General features: G+C 39.2%; 1 protein-coding gene across 5 annotated transcripts in view; it reads right to left on the bottom strand.

The window, feature by feature from the left end:
• Positions 1-22,950, bottom strand: part of SLIT3 (slit guidance ligand 3) — a 424,983-nt gene that overhangs the window by 141,305 nt on the left and 260,728 nt on the right. For all 5 annotated transcript variants that reach the window (XM_015875943.2, XM_015875942.2, XM_015875944.2 and 2 more), the window contains 2 exons: positions 20,581-20,744; positions 9,552-9,693 (listed from right to left, as the gene is read on the bottom strand). In XM_015875943.2, the coding sequence (XP_015731429.1) occupies positions 9,552-9,693; positions 20,581-20,744 (306 nt within the window). The remainder of the gene's footprint in view (positions 1-9,551; positions 9,694-20,580; positions 20,745-22,950) is intronic.

Below are 22,950 nucleotides of genomic sequence, written 5' to 3'. Positions count from 1 at the left end.
ACTGCAGAGTGCAGATGCTCACACAAGAGCAACAAGTGGTATGGCAGGCTGAGCCTCTCACCAGTTCTGTTCTCAAGTGGATTCCAACCTGGGAACAAAATGCAGCAGAACTTGAAGCCAGCTGATGGCTTTGTTTCAAAGAAACAAAAACTGTTTCTTTCATGGTCTGTCTGTGCATCCCATGAAGCACTGACACTCACTATAAAACAACCTGCATTAAAGCAAAGGAATGAGACTATTTATTTTGTGTACCACTGGAATACTCTGTAAATTAGTTTTACAATACATTTGAGAACTCTGTACATGAGATGAAGTCCTAAAAGAGTAAACTTTGATCATCTGAACTACTGTCTGCCACATTAAAGATTTCTTACAACTCAATAAAATGTTACTCGATTTTCCTCTGGTATTTCATAATAAGATCCATTTAAAAGGCTACACAAGTCGAATTCACAAGGCTGATAAAATAAATTGGCCATGTTCAAACCTCTCAGGGGCCTTTGTTCCTCCTTTCAGTTACCCATTTCACTGTGCCTGTCGCCTGCTGCCAGCTGCATCATTTGGATGAATTGAAGCATATCTCCCCACTCCTGACATGCAGCAGTGCTGTCTGCCTCCTGAAGCTTTATTTTATTGCTTTCGACAACAACGTCAAAGGACAAGAACAATTTCCTTTCCCCTCTCTAATATATTAGCAGAGATTGGAGAGTATGAAGATCCAATGGATTCAGATGCATTTTTCTTGTAACAACATGATTCTAGACGGGATAAAGTCTTCCTTCTTCCCACTCTTTCTGAACAACTTTGCAGCAATGAGAACAAAAAGTAAACATATCAGAGAAAAAGAAAACAACAGGGAACTATGCAGTTAGATATGACAAATGATCCCAGAGCAAAGAATAAGCACTCAAATTCCCATGCTAATCCATCTCAGAGTTCACTGAGGTGCAAATCTTTTCATCACCTCCTCAGCTGGCGCCTGTACTGCTCACACCCAGGATGGCAAAACACAAAGGTTAAAAGCTCTCCCTAAGGCAGCCCTGTAGAGCCAGCTCAGCTCCCGGGGGTGACGAAGCCATCTGTCTTGAAGAGTGATTTCCCCTGCAGAGTGGGGGAGACAGTCGTATTAATTTGGGCCTTAACTACCTCTTTTTCAATGAGGGAAAGAAAGAATTTGTTACTTGGTCTCTAATGGAGCAGTTTGCTAGCAATTTTCCCATTTCAAACACCGTCTCAGCTGCTAATGTGTAATGTTTTGTCAAGCTTGCCTACCCATAACATAGACAAATCACTAGCTTGGAGAAAAAGAGAGAGGGAGTGAAGCATCAGTACCAATAATTCTCAGCTGTCAGATGAATAGAGCCTACAAATGAGACAGCCATGCTCTATTAACAGTGCCATCGAGCTTTTGCCTGAGATGTGTCAGAACAGTCCCTCTGCATCCAGCAGCCACGAGCTCCCTGCTGGGAGACAGCAAGTGAGTGAACGAGCTGGGCTGCTCCCTGCATCACACTGCCAGCCGTGCTGTGGGGCTCACATCACCCAGGCAGCCAAGAACTGAAAACGATCTCCAGGAAAGAGAGAGCATGAGATTGGATTAGTGTGTAGCAGTAACTGTTAGCGCTTGCCTCTGGCAGGATGCACAGCCTCCGTGGAGGTTCTTGGGGAGGGCTAAATGCTTTCTTCCATCCTGTCCCATAAGTGGGGATTTCCAGGAGCCAATCAAGGGCTACCTGGGGGAAATAATCCACATGTTCACCCAACACTTTGTGTTAGGGAGGATGAAACTTCTTAAGCAACAGACAGCATGCTTGTCCTTGCCAAGGGGAGAGAACAACTGGATCACAACAGCTGCTTGGACATTCACCTCACATTTTGGACTTGCATATCTTATCATGCATTGTAGTCTTCAATGAGGAAAAGTTCACAAATTTATTTTCAGCATTTAGAAGGAATAAATCATACTTTAAATCTGGTTGTCTTACTGCAACTACGGGCTAGAGCCAACTCTGTCCTGACCTCTTCCTTCCTTTACCCACAGCAGGCTCAGTCAGCTGCAATGAAGACGGCACTGCACAGGGACATCTTCATGGGGTAGGAAGGAATCCTGTCCTGCAGTCACACTGTCAGCAATTGCAGCTTATTCTCCAGTGAGAAGCAGATGTAACACAGCCTTGCTCTTTACTCCGCAGCACTGTGCAGGGCACTCCTCTGTAAAGCATGAGGCAAAAAACCTGCAGTTGCTTTACAAAGTATTTATAGATCTACACTAACAAGAAATAAATATCTCAGTGCTTGCTTCTTGTTTTCATTGCAGCGCTAGAACAACTTACAAATAAAATTAGTATCCGTTATGAAAAGCAGTGATTTCAAGTGACTATTCCTCGCCTGCAAGCCTTCAGCAGTGGGTACAATCAGTAAGGATGATAAAGGCTAAATGTAAGCCATTTTAGGGTTAAAATACAAAATACCCTCTCACTCTTCCTTTTCTACTTCCCATCATGTGATTTTTAGGTTCATCACTGTACTTCAGGAGGACCTGAGCTAGCATTAGACTGAGATCGTTTCCCTTCTCAGCAGACTTCAGTGGCTCCCATGGACTTGGGGTCTGTATTTGCAGGAAGATCCTTTCTGGGATCAGCCTACAGATGGCTGTGAAGAGGAACATGGGACAGAAAGAGCCCTTTGGCTGCAGAGAATCAGACACCTCTAGCTCCCAATGCAGAAACACAGCCAAGCTGTGTGCTTCATTCAACCAGCAGGTGTGTACTCCTGCAGGTTTGGGTTTCCAAGATGCTTTGGTGTGGTAACAACAACAGAAACTTTGGTCTTGCTTCCAGATTTCTGTGTTCCCCCCATGGTTCCAGCTTCCACCTGCTGCATTCAGTTCAGAGAGCCCAAAGGAGACTGGCCTGCAGAATGAGGATGAGGTTCGTACAGCTACTTTTCAAGAATGCTGCATCTTCTGTGAGGCTCAGATCCCTGCTGAGTGTATTTTGTTGCTGGTTTTTGTTGTCGTTGCTTTGGTTTTGTTTTGTTCTTTTGTGTTGGTTTTGGTTTTTTTAATCTGAAGCTTCAAGTCTATACCTGGAGATGCACACTCACTACAGTGCACACTAGCAATCAATACTTGGCTTCCAGTTGCATTTCACAAATGTAAACAAGAAGCAGTAGCTTTCAACAAATCAGACTTGGCAGAAGGTTTTGAAAGACATTTCTATTAGGGTGTTTTGCCGATCTGAATCTCATACCATTTGTTGAAAAATATTCAGTTAACTAATTTGATTACATGGCAACACTACTTGTCGCCCTTTCTGGCCTTACCATTCATTTCTTATTAACAAGGCTAAATGCACATTCCTGCTGAAGTGATGTCTCTGGAGAAAAAAATGGCCAACAAAAAAAGCCAACAGATCCAAACCTACAGCTCTGTAAGAACAGTAACACCTGCAGAGTTTGCCTGAGTAAATTTCACCTGTGTGTAACTTTCTTAATTTTTTTTGAAGTGTACATTTCTCAATTGTAAAAAGAGAGAGCATGGTAAAAATCATGTGGCCAAAAGAATGGATATCATTATTGGTGTATAAAGTCTAGATTTATCAAAAAAAAAAACACCTTATAATGCTTAGGGGTGACATCAGTTACTTACACAGTTAAACATGTAAGAAATAAATCCTGCCTTGGTCTTACAACAAAAACTCTCTGCAGTTGCTGCTAGTATTATAAACATTTTTTTTTCAGCTACCTCAGCAAACAAAGCACCTTCTTGACATTTCCCATAATTTTGTATTTCTCTTCTGCTGACTGTCAACCTAAAATATTTCCTTTATTATTTCATCCTTAGTTTTGGGTCCTGCTATCATTCAGTAGAAGGTCATCTACCTTCCTCTGGCCTGACAGCAGAAATCTCATTTTGATGCTGAATGTAAGGAGCCAATAACATAGTTTGCCTTGTGAAACCCAGAAATCCATAGTCAAATTTGACATGTGAAACTGTCCAGAGCCAATTTACAGCAATGAATGAAAATCATATTATATGACTCAACTACAGGAGCCAACCTGATTCCCTACCCAGAGAACTTACCACCAGAGGCAATTATGGAACATTTATTACTGCGTTCAAAAATACTGTGCTGGCTTCAGCTCCAGTATTTACTGGAAGCCTGGGAAAATTAATATAACTTTCTTTTAGGAGGAAGAATTATGTTAAATTCAGAACTGTCTTTCCTCTACCCTCAAATGTGTGGTGCCCACACATCTATATTCCTGAGAAACGCAAAAATCTTTTGTGTTCATGAAGCTGAGAAAGTTTACATCCATCCATCAGGACTTCCCAACACAGTGTTACTCCCACGACAGACAGCAATTCTCAGAATATCAGATTTGTCAGAAATCCATTAATTAAAGATGGAATAAGTACAACGCTTCATTTCAAAGTGATTTTCTTGCAGAAATGTTTGTTTTCATTTTCATAGAACTGTGCAAAAAATAACAGCCAAATGCATTATGTCTTTTCTTAAAGATAAAATTCTAGCATTTTTCCTAAGTGCAGAAATTGTGTACCAAAATCAAGCACTATCCATGCCTAGAAACTCATAGTCATCAATTCAGCCATCAGTCAGCTTTCAACAGAGAGAATGATAAACTAAATCAATAATAAGTCACTCAAAACTGACCTTAAGCCTTAGCTAACTGCTGGTAGCAGCCTACCTCACTCTCTTACTCTCAGCTCAGAAGCCAGAATAGAAGCTATGGCTACCATCTCATCAGATACGTCATTAAATGTATTTAGATTCACATGTTTGTAGACTCCAGTCTGCAGACTATGGGGACTTGGATTTACAGAGTAATTAGTGCAGTGCAACACTGCACGTTCAAAGCAGTCCTACTGAATTGTACTGCAGCTGTGAGTCCTCAAGTGCTACTGAGTATCTCAGCTGTGTCAGCCGGAAAAGGAAGATTACATCATTAGTGACCACCCATGGAAGACCGTGCAAGTCACTCGCTCAGAGTCAATCACAATAAACCCACTGGCAAAAGGAGATACAACCCAATCCTCTGAACAGGGCTCATGAGATGATCTTCTCCAATGCCTTTGTTTTAGAATTTTCCTGTTTCTGCAGCAGATTCCATACAAACAAATATATATATTATTTTCTTTATTGCTTCAACCTGAATCCTTATGTATCTTAATATCTTTATTTCCTGAACTCAGAATCAAAAGATGCCATAATCAGCTCCAGCAAAAGAAAGCTCATGTGCAAGAGAAGTACAGAATCAACACCTCTGAATTAATATTTAACTGGAAGAAATAACAACAGTTAAAGGGTTAATGGCTGTGTTGTTTAACTGTTGTTGGGTTTCAAATGCTCATTGTGACACATCAGGAGGGCTGCCTTTCCAGCTCTGCTGAGCTGCACTGGCTCCAGCTTCACCCTCACTGCTCTGTCATGTTCTGGCAGCCCACCCAGCCCTGTCTGTCTGTCTGTCACTCTGCCATCCCAGCCTGGCTGCCACATCCCCAGAGCCCACTCGGTGAGCTGTGCCCCAGGCTCACTATTGACAATTACAGGCTTTATCCCCAGACATTCCTCACTTTCTCACTCTTCTATCTGTCTGTCACAATTTACTTTGTTCCCAGTCTTTCTCATCACCATGTTTTGCTGTTTCTTGTTCAGCCTACTTTACCCCAATAATTTCCAGAGAAAAGCCAGTCTTTATTCTTTCAAGTGTCTGTCCCAACACACACTGCAGTCCTTGGCACTAGAGATTAATCAAATCCTCCTCTTACAGCCCCAGAAGGTCTTTCAGAGCGGCAGTGCCTGATAAGATCAAGTCTGATCAGAAACGGGATTGTCTGGAGACTCCTCCCCAGTTCCTAGGTCAGCCCTCCTGTCCAATGTTGAATCCATTCTGCACATTCCCTAACCATTATGCCAATCTCCATTTTATTTTGCAATCATTTTCTCTTACTCTTCCTAGATATGTGCAAACTTTTTCTTTTATCGCATACACTGTGCTAATGTTGTGATGTGATCACATCTCTCATTTACCAGCAAACCTTCAGGGCAATGCACTGAAGGGGAAAAGTATAATACGGCAACATAACAAACTTCCACGTCACATGTGGCAGAGATCAGCAGCAAGGGAAAATGAGTATTATATGATGTCTGCTTTATGTTCTGTGACAAGGGAAGTGCCTGTTTTGCAATATCTTTTTATCAACAAAAACAGTGATAGGAGTTTTTGGAAGCTTTGCTAGAAAGGTTCTGCCTACTCATACTAATAAAAAAAGGAGGAAGATGGCAGGGTAAAAGATCCTTAATGAATATTGAAACATGGAGTAAAATGTTCTTCCTCTTTAATGATCATGTTACAGTAACAGCTGTGTGTTTCAGTTCTGCAGGAAAGTAGTCAAGGTTTCTTATCTGGCACAGTTTGGCTTACAAAAAAAGACTGAGTTAAGAGGAAATACAACTAGAACGCTGTAACTGAATGTAACTAATAAGCAAAGGAACTTGGAAATGCTCCAGGTGGAGCACAGCATTTTAATAGTAAATATTCTGAATGGACTACAGACTACAGAGGAAATGTTTCTTTTTTTTTAAACATGGAATGTGTATTTACAATGCTAGGTAGAAACAGATAAATGAAAAATACACCACCTCCAGTAATATCCCATAGGAATTTTGAAATGTGGTGTATGCAACAGTAACCCAGCAAAGTAGTTTGTCCATACCGCGTATTCCAAAAGAGGAATTTCATCTCTAGTAAGAGACAGATCTCTAAAAGATAATCTGAATCAGGCCACAGGATAACAGGGTACAGTAATAAGTGTCCATCACTACACAGCTGTCCTTCATGCAATGGGTGTGACTTATCACCAACAATAGGAAACAGTCCCAAAGGGGAAAAAAATACCAACCAACACACAACCTCACAACTCTCTGTGCTGAGAGATGTGGGCTGCTGCATATAGGGAGAATGTGCTTGACTCCATAGCTGCATTACAGCAAGAGAACATTATTCTGCCTATTGTATCAAATCAAAAGATAGTCATTATTCCATGTATAGCTGGAGCTTGACCTTTGGATGGATTTTTATTGAATAAGTGTAGAGTAGACTCAGCCAAACTGAATTTCTGAGCAGTACAATAAACTTCTCATAAAACAGAATGGCTTTCTTGGTCAAAGGAATTTACGCCAGGATTTTTCTGAGAAAACACCATGGCAGCAATCTTCCATCTTTCCAGAAACATTTCGCACTGTGAGAATATCCCTTACTCAAACTCCATGTGAGCATGTGTAGCACTTTGCCCTTGGATTTTAGGCTAATTGATTTTCTCACCAGTACTTTCACAAAACTAAAAACCAGCTCCACTAAAAGAAAAAGAATGGTATGTGGCAATGTCACTGATGTCACTTGCTCTGACAGAGCTACTTGAATTTTTTATGTTATGTTTCATTAAAAAAGTAAACTTATCAGCACTGACTCCGTTATAAAGTCAGCAATAAAGTTTACATGAAGGTTAGCTCACATTACACTCTGAACACACTCGTCTCCAATATTCCTTCTGCAGAACTCCCACCGGAATTGACAGTGAATTTGGAAAGGGTATGTGCAGGATTAACATGATAGAAAAAGATTATCTATAGGCAAAGACTCAAATAAGCAAGGCCTAAAATGCAATTCTGATACCTAAATCATTAATGAGCTTCAGGCAGTGTTCTATGGAGTCAGAAGTTTTACAACCTGCAGGTTATGAAAATTTTGAAGCCTGCATCTTGACTGGCTACTCCTTCACCTAACTTAAAGGCTCTTAAGTTTTCCCCTGCTTTCTGTCCTTCTAAATTGTTTTCACAAGTCCAAGTGCTAGAAATACTAGAAAGGAGACAGGATGCGAATATTCAGTGCTACTGTGACCACACTGAAGAACAACACTTCCACTTGCTCTCTGACTCTGAAGTGCACTGCTGCAGGGAAGAGCTGGAGCACACCAATTTCAGTCTTCTTGCAGATACTGCTCTCCATGTAACTTCAACACATGGCCACAAAGCTGATCTGATTTCTGCTAGCATTATTAACATTACCAAGTAACATTTTACAATTCTCCAAACCCAACACTAATTTCAGAGCAAGTCTGAAACCAGTCTCTTCTCTGCCCGTTATTAAGAACTGTTCCAGTCACTCCTGAAAACTTGCTTGCCCCGCATCTGACAGAATTGAAAACAAGGTTAAACACTGACTTCTTAGTACACTAAACACAATTCATATTTTCAGGATATTTTTAAGCTAACTTCCACAGACAGATAATCACGTACATTTTATATGCAACAAAGTAAGTGGACACCAGCACAACAAATATGTTTTGAATTTTGTCAGGAGGAATGTAAACAGGCATTCAGAACAGCTTGTGTATGGCTTTATATTTCCTGTAAATATTTTAAGGCTCTACATATATGCCCAGCAATGGTAATTTTAAGTTATTGTTTATTTTCTGCATTCATTGTGCTAATATTTATTTCCTATTGAGATATAAATCAAGCATAAGTTGCTGCTAATTGTTATGTATAATCCAAACAATGTTGAGGAGAAAAATAATTAAAGCAACTGTTGAAGTCAGAGGAACGGTACTGTAGAGCAGATCATTTGCAAGCTTTGTAGCACATTGCCTTCATTGGTCATAACATTTACATTCCTGGCAGTCGTAACAGTGGAATTGCTTATGTGTAGCCTCCCCAATTTATCCTTTATTCCGCTGAATTTTGCAATGTAGCAGTTTTTCTATAGCAATTAAAAGCTGACCACTGACTATAAAAACATTTAAATCCATACTACGTTGTCTATAAAAGCTGGTTGGATATTGGTAACCACTGCACTACAACCTCCTAAACAGGAAAAGAACTGATCTGCATTCCTTACGGACCAACCAAACACAATTTAATTATATCTAATAGTACTTCAGGATTGTAGCAGAAGCTACGGACACAAAAATAGATGATTGCAAATCTCAGAAGTAGTAAAATGAAACAAGTCTGCATTTGATCTTTCAACACAAAATTAAGAAAAATGTTAAAGAACTGGGAGTAATGAAATGTGGCATGCCAGAAATTGGAAGTAAAATCAGCAGGGACAATCTGTTCTGATGTCATATCTCACTTTATCACAAACGCAACCTGTCAAGTTAGCATGAAATCTCTCCACTTCTTGAGGAATCCACCAACAAAAGATAAAACAATCTGACATGACAAAAACAACACGGGACTGTGTTTTTCTTGAGTATACAACTGTAATCCCAGACTTGTGAGATGTAAACACAGTCTGCACAATGTGGCAGGAACTTCACCTTACCGTGAGGCAGGGAAACTTCAAACAGAATCTTAAGATGTATCCATGAACCCTTAATCAAACAAGTGAAGACAAAGAGGACAACTACAGTAATCAGGTAACTACTCAGAACACAGTTTTTAAAACACATGACTTTCTTTCACACACCAAGAGTTATAAATGGAGAGAAATGACAAAGAATGATGCACTACATTGGCACTTACATTTCCCAAATGTCCTCCGGTAGGTTAGCTGGAATTTCTGTTAAGCTCCTTCCTCGACAGTCCACTACATTGTTGCTGCAGGTGCAGGCAGATGGGCAAGTGATGGAACTGGCACTGCATGATGGTGGTTCAGATTGGGAACCTGCGATATAATGAAATCATTACATACTAGTTTTGAAAAAAGATCGCCTGAGATTTTGACAATAAAATACATCAGCCTCCAAGTTTTCCAGATCCTTCTACCATATTAAGTAATGATTTGTTTGGATTCAGTGAATAGAATGCGCTATAAATTAACTGCAGAGGAAACATATCAAAGGTTACTGTGTTCTTATTGTTCAGCAGTCTCTATTCAATCAATTTTTCTTCATAGACATTTCTTTGGTCCCCTCTACAATCAATCACATTAATTTATTCTAAGATTTAGAAAACAAGCCAAAAGGTTAAGAAGCATCTCCAAAAGTCATCTCTGCCTAGAAGTCTCCACTACACCAACTACAACACTGAGAGAAGAATGTCATTAACAATTGCTTATGTTTTGGAAATGATGTAAGCTGTCATGGTTTAAAGACTAGAAATAGAAAGCTAGTTTTCTCAAGATTAGACAGTGCAGTTAATGGAAACACACACAGAATTACACAAAGTTCAACCCTTCATATCTTTGCTCAATCTAATAATTTCATGGAAAGAAAAGAAACTGGAAAGCAAATGTTTAGCATGAGGATATTGATTTATACACGTCCTGATCAGTTCATTGGATTCAAGTTTGTCAGTAACATTTTCAAAACTGTAGCAATAATAACTTTTCTTGTGTTTATGATTCATATGTCTAAAATAATGAAAATGTTGATATATACACACACAGTTTGAAACTGTGTTCTATTACATCATCAGTGGAGTTTAAGTCAGGCCAGCAAAAGAAAATGTTAATTTCAAAGCAATGTATGTTTTAAATACAGCCTCTTTTTTTTCTTTTCTTTTCTTTTTTTTTTTTTTCTTTTTTTTTTTTCACACTAATCAGAGCTGGACTGTTTGGCAGATCAGCCCTCAGAACTTCAGTTCAGGAGTCTAAAAATTGGATTTCCAAAGTAATGACCACCTTAAAAAAAAACCAACAAGAATGTCAGAGGACTTTTGTGGTATGGGCAGGAGTTAAATTCATCCTCCATGGGAGTGTGGAGTTTTCATCATGAGATGATGCTTTCTCTCAGCTAAAAAATCCCACTGCACTCACAGCCCACTTTCCAAGTTCTCTGACAGCTACAGATAAGCAGTTTACAAGCAACACTCTTTATCTCAACACACAGATGGTTTGAATCCTAGAACAGCTTCACTCTGCAGAATCTGTTGGGCAAAAACAGAGTATAAAAATAATTCAATAGTGTAATTAAAAACTAAATTCTAGTGCATATGCTCAAGGAATCAACTTCATATTTTTATTTTTTTTTTAATCAGACAACCTGAACTTTGACAAGTTTGAGTTCCAAAATCTTATTAGACACTGTCTTAACACAGTCCAAAAACGTGAGCATGTGTGTAATACAGTGCTTAAGTTCTAGCTACTTGTATAAAAAGAATCCCTAAGTTTCACCATTTAAAAACATACATGTACAGCAGACAAGACAAGCAGCTCTCCTGGGCCTGTCTTTTGGCCATAAAAATGCAGGGCAGACGTATCATCATTGTGAATTAATAGAATTCCTTCAAAAATTAATGGAGCTCTGCTGCATATCACCAAAAGCACTGCCAGCTCTGCCTTTCACCACGTCCAAGGTTTCTGTGAGATTTTAACTGTGAATGCTTCCAGAAGTGGATTATAGAGTTTCAAAATGCACAGGAGCCTCCACTATCTCTGCACAGGAACAGAAGGTTTGTTTTTATAACCTCACCGCACAATTTTTACTTCTTTCCTCTGTCTGTCTGTATTGTGGTGTGATGTCCAAAACAAAAGGAATAATGAAAAGTGCAAACTAACCACGTCAAGCCTTTCCAGACTTGGAGAAATGCTCATAGGGGGAAGGAACACTTCAGAACAGCCCTTGCTCTCCAGAAGGCAAAAGGAAAGTTGGCAACAAGGTCAAGTCTTCTACACAGCTTCTATCACACACAGAAGCTACGCTCACTGAAGAGATTTGTATAGAGAGGAAATGGCATTTTGCAGTTCTACCACTACAACATATTGCTGCAGGTTAGAGAATCTTTAGTAAGCTCCCTTTTCACTGGGGCAGAATGTCAAAAAACCCCTGAATTACTGCCAGTTGGAGTCTTAAGAGCCTGTTCCCAACTCTGCTGTATTTAAATCATTATCTGCTACAAGATTCAGTGGAGCTCAGCTCATCACCTCCACATTTTATGCACCACAGCACTGCAGAGTGCTGTGTACTAATGGAACACTTTGAAAGGAGGTTATTAGATATTTTGAAAAGCATGGCAAAACAACAGAAAAACAAATCTTCCTTACACAGAAAATAAGCAGCATCAGTGACAAGGTGCTAATGAACATCCCACTACAGAAAAGTATCAGGGAACTTTCCAGAAAATGACTGCATGGAAAGGTGAAAAGGTAAGCTATTTGTGCTGGCCACTATGCCTTCAACATCCTTTGCTGGCTGAAGCCATTTGAGTCCTTTAATTTACCCTGCATTTGGAGCTGAGACCATTTATTTCTGCTTTTCTGCTAGGAAAGAGGAACTGCAATGTGAACAAAGTTCTGATTTAGGGCTAGTGTGTAAAAAACAAATGAAACCAAACACAAAGCCACCAATTAGTTAACCAGAGTTAACTAATTACCATTAGTTAACACTGTGCCAAAAGAAAAAGAGAAAGCCATATAACAAGTTTATTCCTAGTGCACGTGGAGCTGAAATTGGATGATAACATAACACTGAAGATGTGTAATGTTCCAGGATCTAACTTCTGCACAAAAAAGTTAAGTGAAAAGTGAAGAAGGAGACTGTTTATGTGCCTCTATTTCCCACATATAACGAGTGATTCATTTAAAAAAAAAAAAAAAAAAAAAAAACAGAAATATTACATGTTTGGTTTTTTCACTTAAAATAGCATGGAAAAATGACCGTTCTTATAAACTCAATTTTTTTATTATAAACCTGAATTCTTGAAGAGCCCCCAGTGACTCCTGTCACTGCTTACTGACATTTTATTCTCAGTGTAAAAAATATTTTGATCCATACTGAATGCAACCCTGCAGAGTCAGTGAAATTCCTTCACAAACAAAAATACATCTAGATTGTAGACTTCTGAACACTTTAACAGAATGAAAAGACCTTGTGAGCAAACTGTCAATCAGTACCATCCAATGGTTTTATTAACATTTTTCTTTTGCAAAGGGCAAAACACTTATTATGGATGAACACTGAGCAGGGATCTATCTAGCCCCTATTACATCAGCTTTTACTAAAACATTAAACTGATAAAGCAAAGGCCTCTTGAATAATGATGTAAACAGTATTTAATATTTTATTTAGCTGACTCCCATAAATAAGGATCTTGGCTCAGCTACACAGTAGATCTATAGAACTAAAGCAGCAAAAAATCTATGAGAGTTTAATTAGTTTCATGTTTGCATACATGTGGAGAGATGGTAAAATAAAACAAGTCTGTGTAGGCTACAGAGTTTGAAGTTCAGAAAATTAAAATTTGGATTTGATTTCCATAGCTATTAGAGGATGAGAAAAATGATATATCGAGGGATCGAGGGCCCCAGTGCAATAAAAAAAATATCTGAAACCTAAAAGTGTATTTTCCTTCTGCTGCCAATACTTCCTGAAAAGAAAAGACCTGGGAAGAGCCTAAGTATTTCAGGATTCCCATTTGTGTTCCTCACAACTGTGGAGGAAACAGCAATGAACAAATCAGCTGCATTTATGCCACCTCCTTTCCAAAGTTCTTGCTGTCACCTTATTGTTTCAGATTTTTTGTGCTCAGTTTCATAGGAGCTCTAATTCACCATCTTAGCAACATTTTTCTCTAATTCTTAAAAATCATCAACACAATTATACATGTTGGTATATAAGAATTACTCTATCAGAAGGTGGAAGCTAGAACAGGAACCCCATTGACAAAAATTACTGCTTTTTGTGCATGACAATGGACTGGCAGTCTCTACGAGCAGGGTAGTTGATATCTCTTATTTCATGAGCTGGCAATGCTTTACATTACAGTTTCAGACTTAGGTTAGAGAGTGAGAAGAGATGGGGAGAGGTTCAGAACTCAGCAGTTTATGGCGGAATTAATTCCCCTTTTCAAGTGCCTCATTGGCCTCTAGCCTTTTAAGAGCAGCAAATAGTCAGATATTACAATTAGCACAGAATGATTATGGAGTAGAAATGAAGAGTTTAAATGTCACAAGCATTTAAAATAAATTTTGCAATGACAAAATAAACTAAATCTCATTTGCACTGACACCCGCTTATGGCACACTAAGTAGTATGGTTTATCACCTCCTCACCTACCAATTGTGCAGCAGCTCTCTTCTATCAGAAAAATTCTAGTGATTAGTAAAAAAGTATTGGTGGATTTCAAGAAAATCTGACAGGATTTACTGGTTAGAAGTCTGTGGTGACTTTAAATCCTTTTAAGCATGGCAGACATGGAACTATCGATCAATAAACAAAACAGTACAAGTACTGCAGATCTGTGGGTATGTTATGACCTTTTGTGGTGTAATTAAATAACTTCTTACAATACTGGGACATCTGAAATCAATTACTACTACATGAGCATTTGCTGGTCTCCACTAATAAAACCTCAAAAAGATACCTAAAACAGATGCATTGCTCTGAATAGTGCTTATAACCCAGCATTAAAATACAACTGAACATAGTCCTGCAGAGAGATATAAGAAAGGCAATCACAACTACATCCAATGGTATCCTTCCTGGATATAGTATTAATAATAATGGTATTTGGCTCTCTGGGTTTATATAGGTAGCTTTCTGGAGGGTTCTCTAGTGCCCTTCTGCTGCTGTGACCTGTGCCACGGCTCACGGTATCCACCCACTGAGCATCATGGCGCACTCCCACTGAATACCAAAATAACATTATTGCACTACTAATAAAGCAAGCCACTATTTTTGGACATAAACATAAAACCTAATCACATTATTATTCTCAGAGCAACAGTTCAAAAGCCAAATGGATGAATAATTATACCCAAATCTGCCACTTTTAAACAAGCATTTAAGAACAACACATGCTGCTCTGGGGAAAGAGAATTTCAGACCAAAGGTAATCATACTGAAAAGGTATAAACATAATTGTGTAACTGTAAAACTAAATTTTCTGTAATTTAAAGCCAATTTTGAGCTTTGGTCTTCAAAGACATATTAAGTGCCTGAATAAATATGAGTTTTACCCTCAGATTTGCATAAATAACACCATATGTGGTATCTTGCTTATGAAGCAATGCAAGAAGTAGATTCTTAGAGTATAAAACCATGTAACTGCTAATGCTACAGTAAATTTGAGTTGGTAATGGGAAACTGTGCAATCAGACAACAAACTCAGTGATGAGTGCAAACCTCCTGCAGGTTCTCACCTCTGGAGCAGCTTATGAATACACGGTATTGAAATGTTTCTTTAGACTAGATCTCAATGTTAGTTTGTGATGCCAAATTATAACAGGGGATAAAAACTCTAAAATAAAGTTCCTAAAAAGTTTCTAAGAACATTCAAAGCATGTTTTGTTGTTTTTTTCCAAAAGGCTTTAGGAATCACACAGCACTGGAAGTTCTGCAGAGACCCCATTGTAAAGGACACTTACAGAATCTTTGTTGGTCATAGAAAACATAAAACAACAGTGAGAAAAAAAGATATTTGTCTAATACATCTCACAGGTCACTCTTTGGGAAAGAGGTCAAATCCAGAAAAAATGCCTCAGCTCACTTCTATCTAAAAGCATTAACACAGCTGTACAATGAGGATGGCCGCAAGGCAAATGATGACAATTCAAACACACAGAGAAAAAGTCCTCTTCCTACCCTCATCTTCCTTCAACCACTAAGCCTAAGGGCCATTAGCAGTCCTACTCTGCTAGATCTGGGGTGGATCATGGACAGAAATCACCCTGTTCCCACAAGAGCAGTAACTGCTGCCCTGCACTGGCAAAGCTTGCATCATTAGGAAATATTCCTCCCTGCTTTTTAGTTTCCAGGGAGCACCAGTATTCCATGCTGGCAGTACCTCTACATCCCATGTTGAAAGAAGCAGACTCGCTGCTAATTATGCAGATATATCATTGTGCAGCTTTTTAAATAGGAACAGATGGGGAGGAGTTCCCCCTCTCCACACACTTTTCCTTTGGCATCTTCTGAATGTTCTCATTAAGACACTAAGCTTGAGAAGTGATATTTTATTAGTTACTCATTGTTGGTTTTCTCCTCAACAATACGCTATAAAGTTATGAAGAGTAAAATGGAGAAAGACAATCCACTGAGTTTTGTGGTCTGGGCCACTGAGTAACAGCTATATTTTAAGACCATTTGACCTCACCTAAACAAATAAATCTGCTTCCTCCTTCCAGCTTCCTGTCTGCATTAAGCAGCAGGAACTAACATATTTAGATTATTTTGTATCTCAGCTGCAGTTTCATTGTTTAATACAGAAACTAGATCTCCAACCAAGATTTGGATCTATCCAGTATTTTCTTAAATTCAGTATCAGTTTATTTTGCCAGAAACCATTGTGTGCTTGGCTCTTTATTACTCCCTTGCCTCAGCTTCAGACTGATACAACCCTTAGTGAAGTTTAACTGATTTAATGCAGAATTAAGAAATAAGGTGCTACCGATGGTGTGACTTTGTGAACCCTCTACTTTAGTTTGCAAAGTTTTACAGATGTGCTAATGTGAGTGAGAAAACACTCCATGACCTGACATAACTGATCAAGATGTAGATTAATTTCTGCATCAAGAAAAGCAGGTAGAAGAAAAATCAAGGAGCAATAACAACTCACGAGAGAGTAAAATGAAATAAAAACATTATCCAAAGGCAGCTTGGGAGAGAAGGAGCAAAGAAAGACAAACAAACAGAGAGAAAAAGACCAGAAAGAGGCCATGAAACATCTGAACATGGCGAAGAAACATGGTTTGATCCAAGCAAGATCTGGAAGGCTCTGAGGTTTACTGAGGATAGGGCAGCACACAGTGAGATGCTTCTCTGCTATTTAAGGGAATATAAACAGTTCCCAGGCATCATAACGCAGGTAGTATTTCAGACATCATAAAATCTTTGCTCCCCTTTCTCCTGTCACAGCAACATGGAAATGAATTGCAAGGTCACAATGGAGAGAGAAAGTAGAGATACAGATCCTCCTATTTGCAGCTCATCAGCTGAGGCACTCACACTCCTGAGCCAGGTTAGCCCCTTCCACAACATTTTGGCTTGTTTTAGGAAGCTGCAGCACCACACACTTCCCAGAGTTCTTTTAATCAAAGCAGCTGCATGGGGCAAGAGCAAGCTTGAAGATTTCTTTGGGAAGAGATAGCTTTAAGGCCCAGATCCAGGCAGGCTGCTCTGTCAGGGTGGTTCTGGAGGAGACAGCTTGCTGATGAGACAGCCAGAAGGCTCTGGTGGGCAAAGGGACTACTAGCAGTACGCGGTGCTCTCCCCAGTGCTGAGAGGTCAGCCAGCCTCAACCCTGCTCGGTTCTGTTAGTGACCCTTCCCCTGTCTCCTCAGAAACACAAATCCAATTAGAGATATTTGCAAACCTTTCTCCAGACAACTGCATATTATTTAATCCTACACATTAACCTACAGTTCTCAGCCAAATGCTCATGGGCATGAACAAGTGAGATCTGGAATAGCTTTTCTACTACTCACCATTTGCCTGCAAGTGCTATTTGAAGTAATAATTCTATAATTTACATGCTCAAGCTGAACAGTATTTTTTTTTTTTGGAAAAAATAAAACAAAAAAACACTGCTTCAGTTTACACAGGTATATTGGCACATACCTCTGCTTTCAGCAGTGTTATGTTGAGAGACCTTGTACACAGTGCTAATAAACCTGACTGTACAGGACAGACAGCACTGTCTCCAGAAGGAAACAAAAAACTTGGGTTCCAGTTACAGCACATCTCCATCAGGGTTTCACCTCTTTCCTTCCAGTTGACATTATTCCTTGCTATGAAGCATTCAAAATTTGTTTCAGTAGCAGTGTTTGTCATAAGAGGATTAAAAAAAAAAAAAAGTATTTTTGCACAGGATTCAAAGAACAATCAGAAGTTGTTGAACAGGGTTATTTTTCTGACTTCCCAACATTACTTCATTCTCTTTCTGCTTTGAAATATGCAGCAGTACAAGCTTTGAACTGGAATACTCTGATACAGCCTATTTTATAGTGGAGAAAGAGTTGAGATTTTCCTTCTTCTGTAATGTATTCCCACTGCCATAAAAATACAAGTACTTGAAATGCTGAGCGTGTATTAAAACAAAGTAGTTCAGTATACTGTATTTCAGTACTTGGCAAATATGATGCAAAGAAGCTTTCACTGCCAGCTAGAGGGTAGTTACAGTGATTCATATAAACTTAAACTGCATAAAATTCCTTTGCAGAGGGACAAGTTCAGTTCACCATTCACCTCCTGTCCTAGTGTGACATCATACTAAAACAGGAACAAATTAAGCTGTAAAATCAGGAATAAGACCTGTAATAAGGAGCAGGGAAGATTTATAATCTCTTTAAACTGACTATCCGTGTAGGTTTTCTGTGGAAGCAGCAGATACCAAGCTGAGTTCTCTGCTAAATCCTCCACTAAAACAAGCTCTTCCAATGTACTGCTTTTTCAGTATGTGTGGTTTCCCAGATGAAGGCTAAGGGATACAGTTTATGAACTGTCTCAGCGGAAGCTACTTTCCTTTAATTTTTATTTATTTATGCTTTAAGAAAAAGCAGGGCAATTTTGATAGTTCACTTTTACATTCTGGGTCCAACATGCTGCTGTTAAATAATCTTTTTCTCTTTTGGAAGTCACAGGCTGCACAGAAAACTCCATTTTGATGAGTTCTGCCCTGTTAGATTTCACATTCAGCAATGATTATCTCCTAACCGGATTTAAACCAATTTTCTTTTTCTTTCAGATAACTAAATCATAAATCCAAATAACTGAACTCATGCCCCATCTGAAACTTCATTTCATAAGACAGACATGCTCTAGTTACATCTTTGGTAAAATGAGATTCTGCTAATAGCTCAATCAATTATCCCCTTATTTTTATCCTTCCTCTGCCAAGATTGTCAGATCTCTCAATTTTTCTTTTTGCTAAGCTTTTGATGTATTTTTTGTTTGTTTGTTTGCTTTTCAGGTATTCTGGGCATCTTCAGATATCTGCAACTGCACAAAAGAAGCTCATCCTCCTTAAAAATCATGCCACAAAAATCACTGGTGCACAACTTCGTTTTCCACGTGCCCATAACACTTCCCGCAACCTCCAGGGCTGGAAATTAATTTACCAGCTAGGATATTGTCAAGCTTGGGATCAACCATCTCTTCTCAAAGTAGAACCATTTCTTTCTTTGTTGCATGTAAATGAACTTACATAGAAAAGATTCAACCTGTGCATCGAGAGATGCTTCAGGGAGTAGACTCATAGATGGTGACAGGCCAATAAGCAAAAACAAGCACAAAATAGTAGAATGAATCCTTGACACACCTGTTAGGCAGTTCTTATATTTACTTTCTTTAGAAAAACGTCGTATTTACAAACATACCTTAACAGTAGGTAAGACAGAACAGATCATAATAGATTGGTAGGTGTTTTACTGCAGTGTTGGGTACGGTACATTTAAGTACAATGCAACTTCCCTACAAACAAAACTCTGTCTTCAACTCAAACATCTAAGATGAGTTCAGGGGTCTTTGGCTTATTATGCCAAAGCTTACTAAATGCTATGCTGCTTTAATTTCTTTTGTTTGGCTAATCAACAGGCCTTTAATTTAAAATATGCATTAGGAGGGGCCTATCTTCAGACACACATAGGTTTGGCACTAATACAGCTGCTGACTGCTGACCTGCTACACCTCCATGCTTGCTTCCTGTCTGATTCAGGTCAGTATTCCCAACTGTAATTTCTAATGAAAGAAGTGACCGTCACCATACCTCTTCCTTCCCTGTTTCATACTGCTTCCATGTGTTTGGCTTTTCTCTTAAGCCCACAGTGTGTTTGGCTAGCCTGACTGCTGTCACCACCAGTAGGTCTGGATAACATACAAGGGGTGTATGCTTCTGTGCAGTTTGTAACACCACAGCCTAACACACAGGCTGTAGGCCTGCAAATTTTACCATTCTGTCTGCCAAACTATCTCCAAAGTTGTGTCTGATATCTTCCCTTCCTTTTCACAGCATACATGCTCTTATGTCTTTCCTCTGCCAGACCTTTTCAGTCAAACCTAGAGATTTCTTTTTTCAATTTTTCTACATTTTTTCCCTTGAATATGATGCATTTTTACCACAAAAGCCAAGTTCAGATCTGGGGGCTTGATGAATGGGACTAATATACAGACAAAAAATTTTGCAAGTTGGCCATCAGCTTCATTTAGACATTAGGAAACTTGTAGACTGTGAAATGCTTTGGCTCCTGGAGAACCCTCCTTCAGACCCTGGGATAAAATTTGCCCCTGCCATTCCACAATCCAATCATTTATCAACAGATTCAGCTTAGCATTTTCTATTTCCTTTCCTTTATATTCCAGTCAGCTGTACAGCTCTTCCCCTGAGAAATGCCAAATTATCTCCACTTAGCTGAGCTCTTTTGTTGATATCATTGCCAATACTAAAGGAAAAAATAATAACTTGAGAACTGAGTTATTAACTGGCATCCAATAATTCACATAAAGACAAGAAAAACAACAACTTGATCTATTATTACACAGTTTATCTATGATAAAAATAAAACAGCAGTGCTACAAAGTGGCATTCAAATACAACACGATAATTTTCCATTCCCTGTTTTTATGTTAGTATCAATAAAAACCCGTCAGCTGATAGAGAAACAAATTGGTATCATTACCAGAGCAGACAAAGTCCTTTTTCTGCACCTCAGCCACAAGGAAGCCCCGCAGGCTGACGGGTGCCAGGCAGAAGGTGAACTGCCCGATGGTGCGTCGCTGCCGCAGCCAGTCTGACAGCCAGGCCAGGTGGCAGTCGCAGTACAGGTAGTTGGAGTGCAGCCGCCTACAACACAAGGAAGCACCCCAGAGTTACCAGCGGTGTTTTAACAGAAGGCACAAAGCACAGCACACAAGTACAAGGCTGCCTGCATCCTCTCTGCAGTGTAACAGGGATCAGTGAAGGTTACTGGCTCCAGCTCAGCCAGGTCTCAGATGTCTACTCTGCCATAACATACACAGAAAGATCTACATAAAAATTCAATCTGTTTCTCATAATTGTGTAATCATGACCATTCTGGAGAAAAGGAGATAGTGAACTTAAGAGGCCTCCAAGTAATCATTTTGCCTATGACTTCATTTTAGAAGTAACTGCATGAATGAGATGGAACTGAGTTAATTTAAAGGATGCCTCCCACAAACAAGAGGACCAGGCTGAAAAAACAGATGATAGGTAATTCTTCCCTCCTCTCTCCTTTCTAATTAAATGAAAAATAGTAATTAAACTAAAATAAACCAAAGATCCACAGAGGCAATTGATACCTTGCATGCTCCCGTGTTGCCTGTATGAATTCACCAATGCTCTTTTTACTCTGGCAATTTAAGACAAGTATTTAGATTGCAGACAGGGCTTGTGATGAAGAAGGACCCTCAGCAGTGCTCCCTTCCACACGCCTCATGCCTGGCACTACACACTTCCCGATACACGATCAGATTGGGAAAAAATATGTCTGCCACATTATGATGCAGAGAGTGAATTTGGTACTTTTAATAGCTACCAAATTTTAGGTCAAAACAAAGCCCAAGATGTTAATTATTTTTGTAATGGCTCATATATTTGCAATGCTGTAGCAAAGCTGAAATGATAAAACAGACTGAAAATGCTGTCAGAAATGGTTAGATAAAGCATTATTCACTGATATTACAGGCATTACACACAAAAAAGACAACCCCAATTGGTGTTTGCTGGATTTAGCCTTGTCCATCCAGCAGGGAAGGTGGCTGTCTGTCAGTGAGCTCTTCCTTCTGCCAGCTCTGGTGTGGGTCGGCCCACAGGCCCCAGTCTCTATGCTGGGGTGGGCAGCCACAGCTGCAGGGTGCAGACCCAGGACTGAGTTTGCTCCATGGAGATGGAAAGCACCTCCTGGGAGAGTGCAATTGTTTTAGAAGGATGGCTACAAGACATTGGTTTTTTTAGAGATTACCAAGCTATTTAATTAACACTGCAGTAAGATAGGTTTCTAGTAAAATTTACTGTTATTAATCTGTCTGGAATGTTTTGTGTCAGTTGAAAGCAAATAAATACATTTACAAAGAAAGGAAAGCAAATAACATTTAGTTAGAAACTACCCTAGGTATGGCGATGCTGCTCTAACTGCTAAAGACAGCACTGCATTTACATGCTCAGAGTGTTATCCCTTCCCACCATGGCAGTCAGCAATGATGATGTAAATGAACACTCCTTCAGAAGCTGCAGTCTGGTCCATTCCCTGCATCCTGGGCATGGTAGGCAGGAGGGGATATTACACTTGCTTTTCACAAAAGGGGCATCGTCGCAGTTCAGTAACTTATCAAGGTTTGGTTTGTTTTTCCTGTCATTAAATGTGTGTAATTCGTTTTGGGGTTTCTCAGTGTTGGTGGTGTGAACTGTCACCCCCTCACCAGCAACTCTGGTGAGAACCTCAGCAGAGCTCCACCGTTTTGTTCATTCAACTTTTCCACAGCCTGCTTTTGAGAGGAGCTCAGCTTAACAGGGCAGCCTACCAGAATATGCTTTTTGATAATTAAAAAATAAAAATACAATTAATTAACTGCATAATTAATAATTAATTGCCACAAGTAGTCTGATACCCTGCAAATATGAAAAGCAGTGAAGTGATTCAGGACAATTCCAGTTTACCCTTAAGTAAAAATAATGAAAAAACAAATAAACTACACAATTCCCAATCTCAGCAGTCACTCAAAGTGCAGAGATAATGGGATACTTACCATTAAGCAAATAAGTATGAGGGACATGCTTTAATATAAATAAAGCTGTTTCAAGCAAAGGAAAGCAGATCAATAAAACCTAATTCCTGTCACTTCCAATCAAGGTTAACAGATCAATGAAACTTAGCAGAAGAAAAGACAAGACAATGAAAAAGGTTGGCACAGGAGATTCGATTCTCTTTAAGAATTCTTCAAATGTTTCAAATCTTACTAGGTTTTTTTTGTTTTGGTTTGGTTTTTTTATTATTATTATTATTTCTTTTTTTCCTGAGAGGTCACATTCA

Source organism: Coturnix japonica, chromosome 13, assembly GCF_001577835.2.
Source record: "Coturnix japonica isolate 7356 chromosome 13, Coturnix japonica 2.1, whole genome shotgun sequence".
NCBI lineage: Eukaryota > Metazoa > Chordata > Aves > Galliformes > Phasianidae > Coturnix > Coturnix japonica.
Note: the sequence above shows the minus strand (reverse complement) of the source record. Positions and strands in the feature narration are given on the sequence as shown.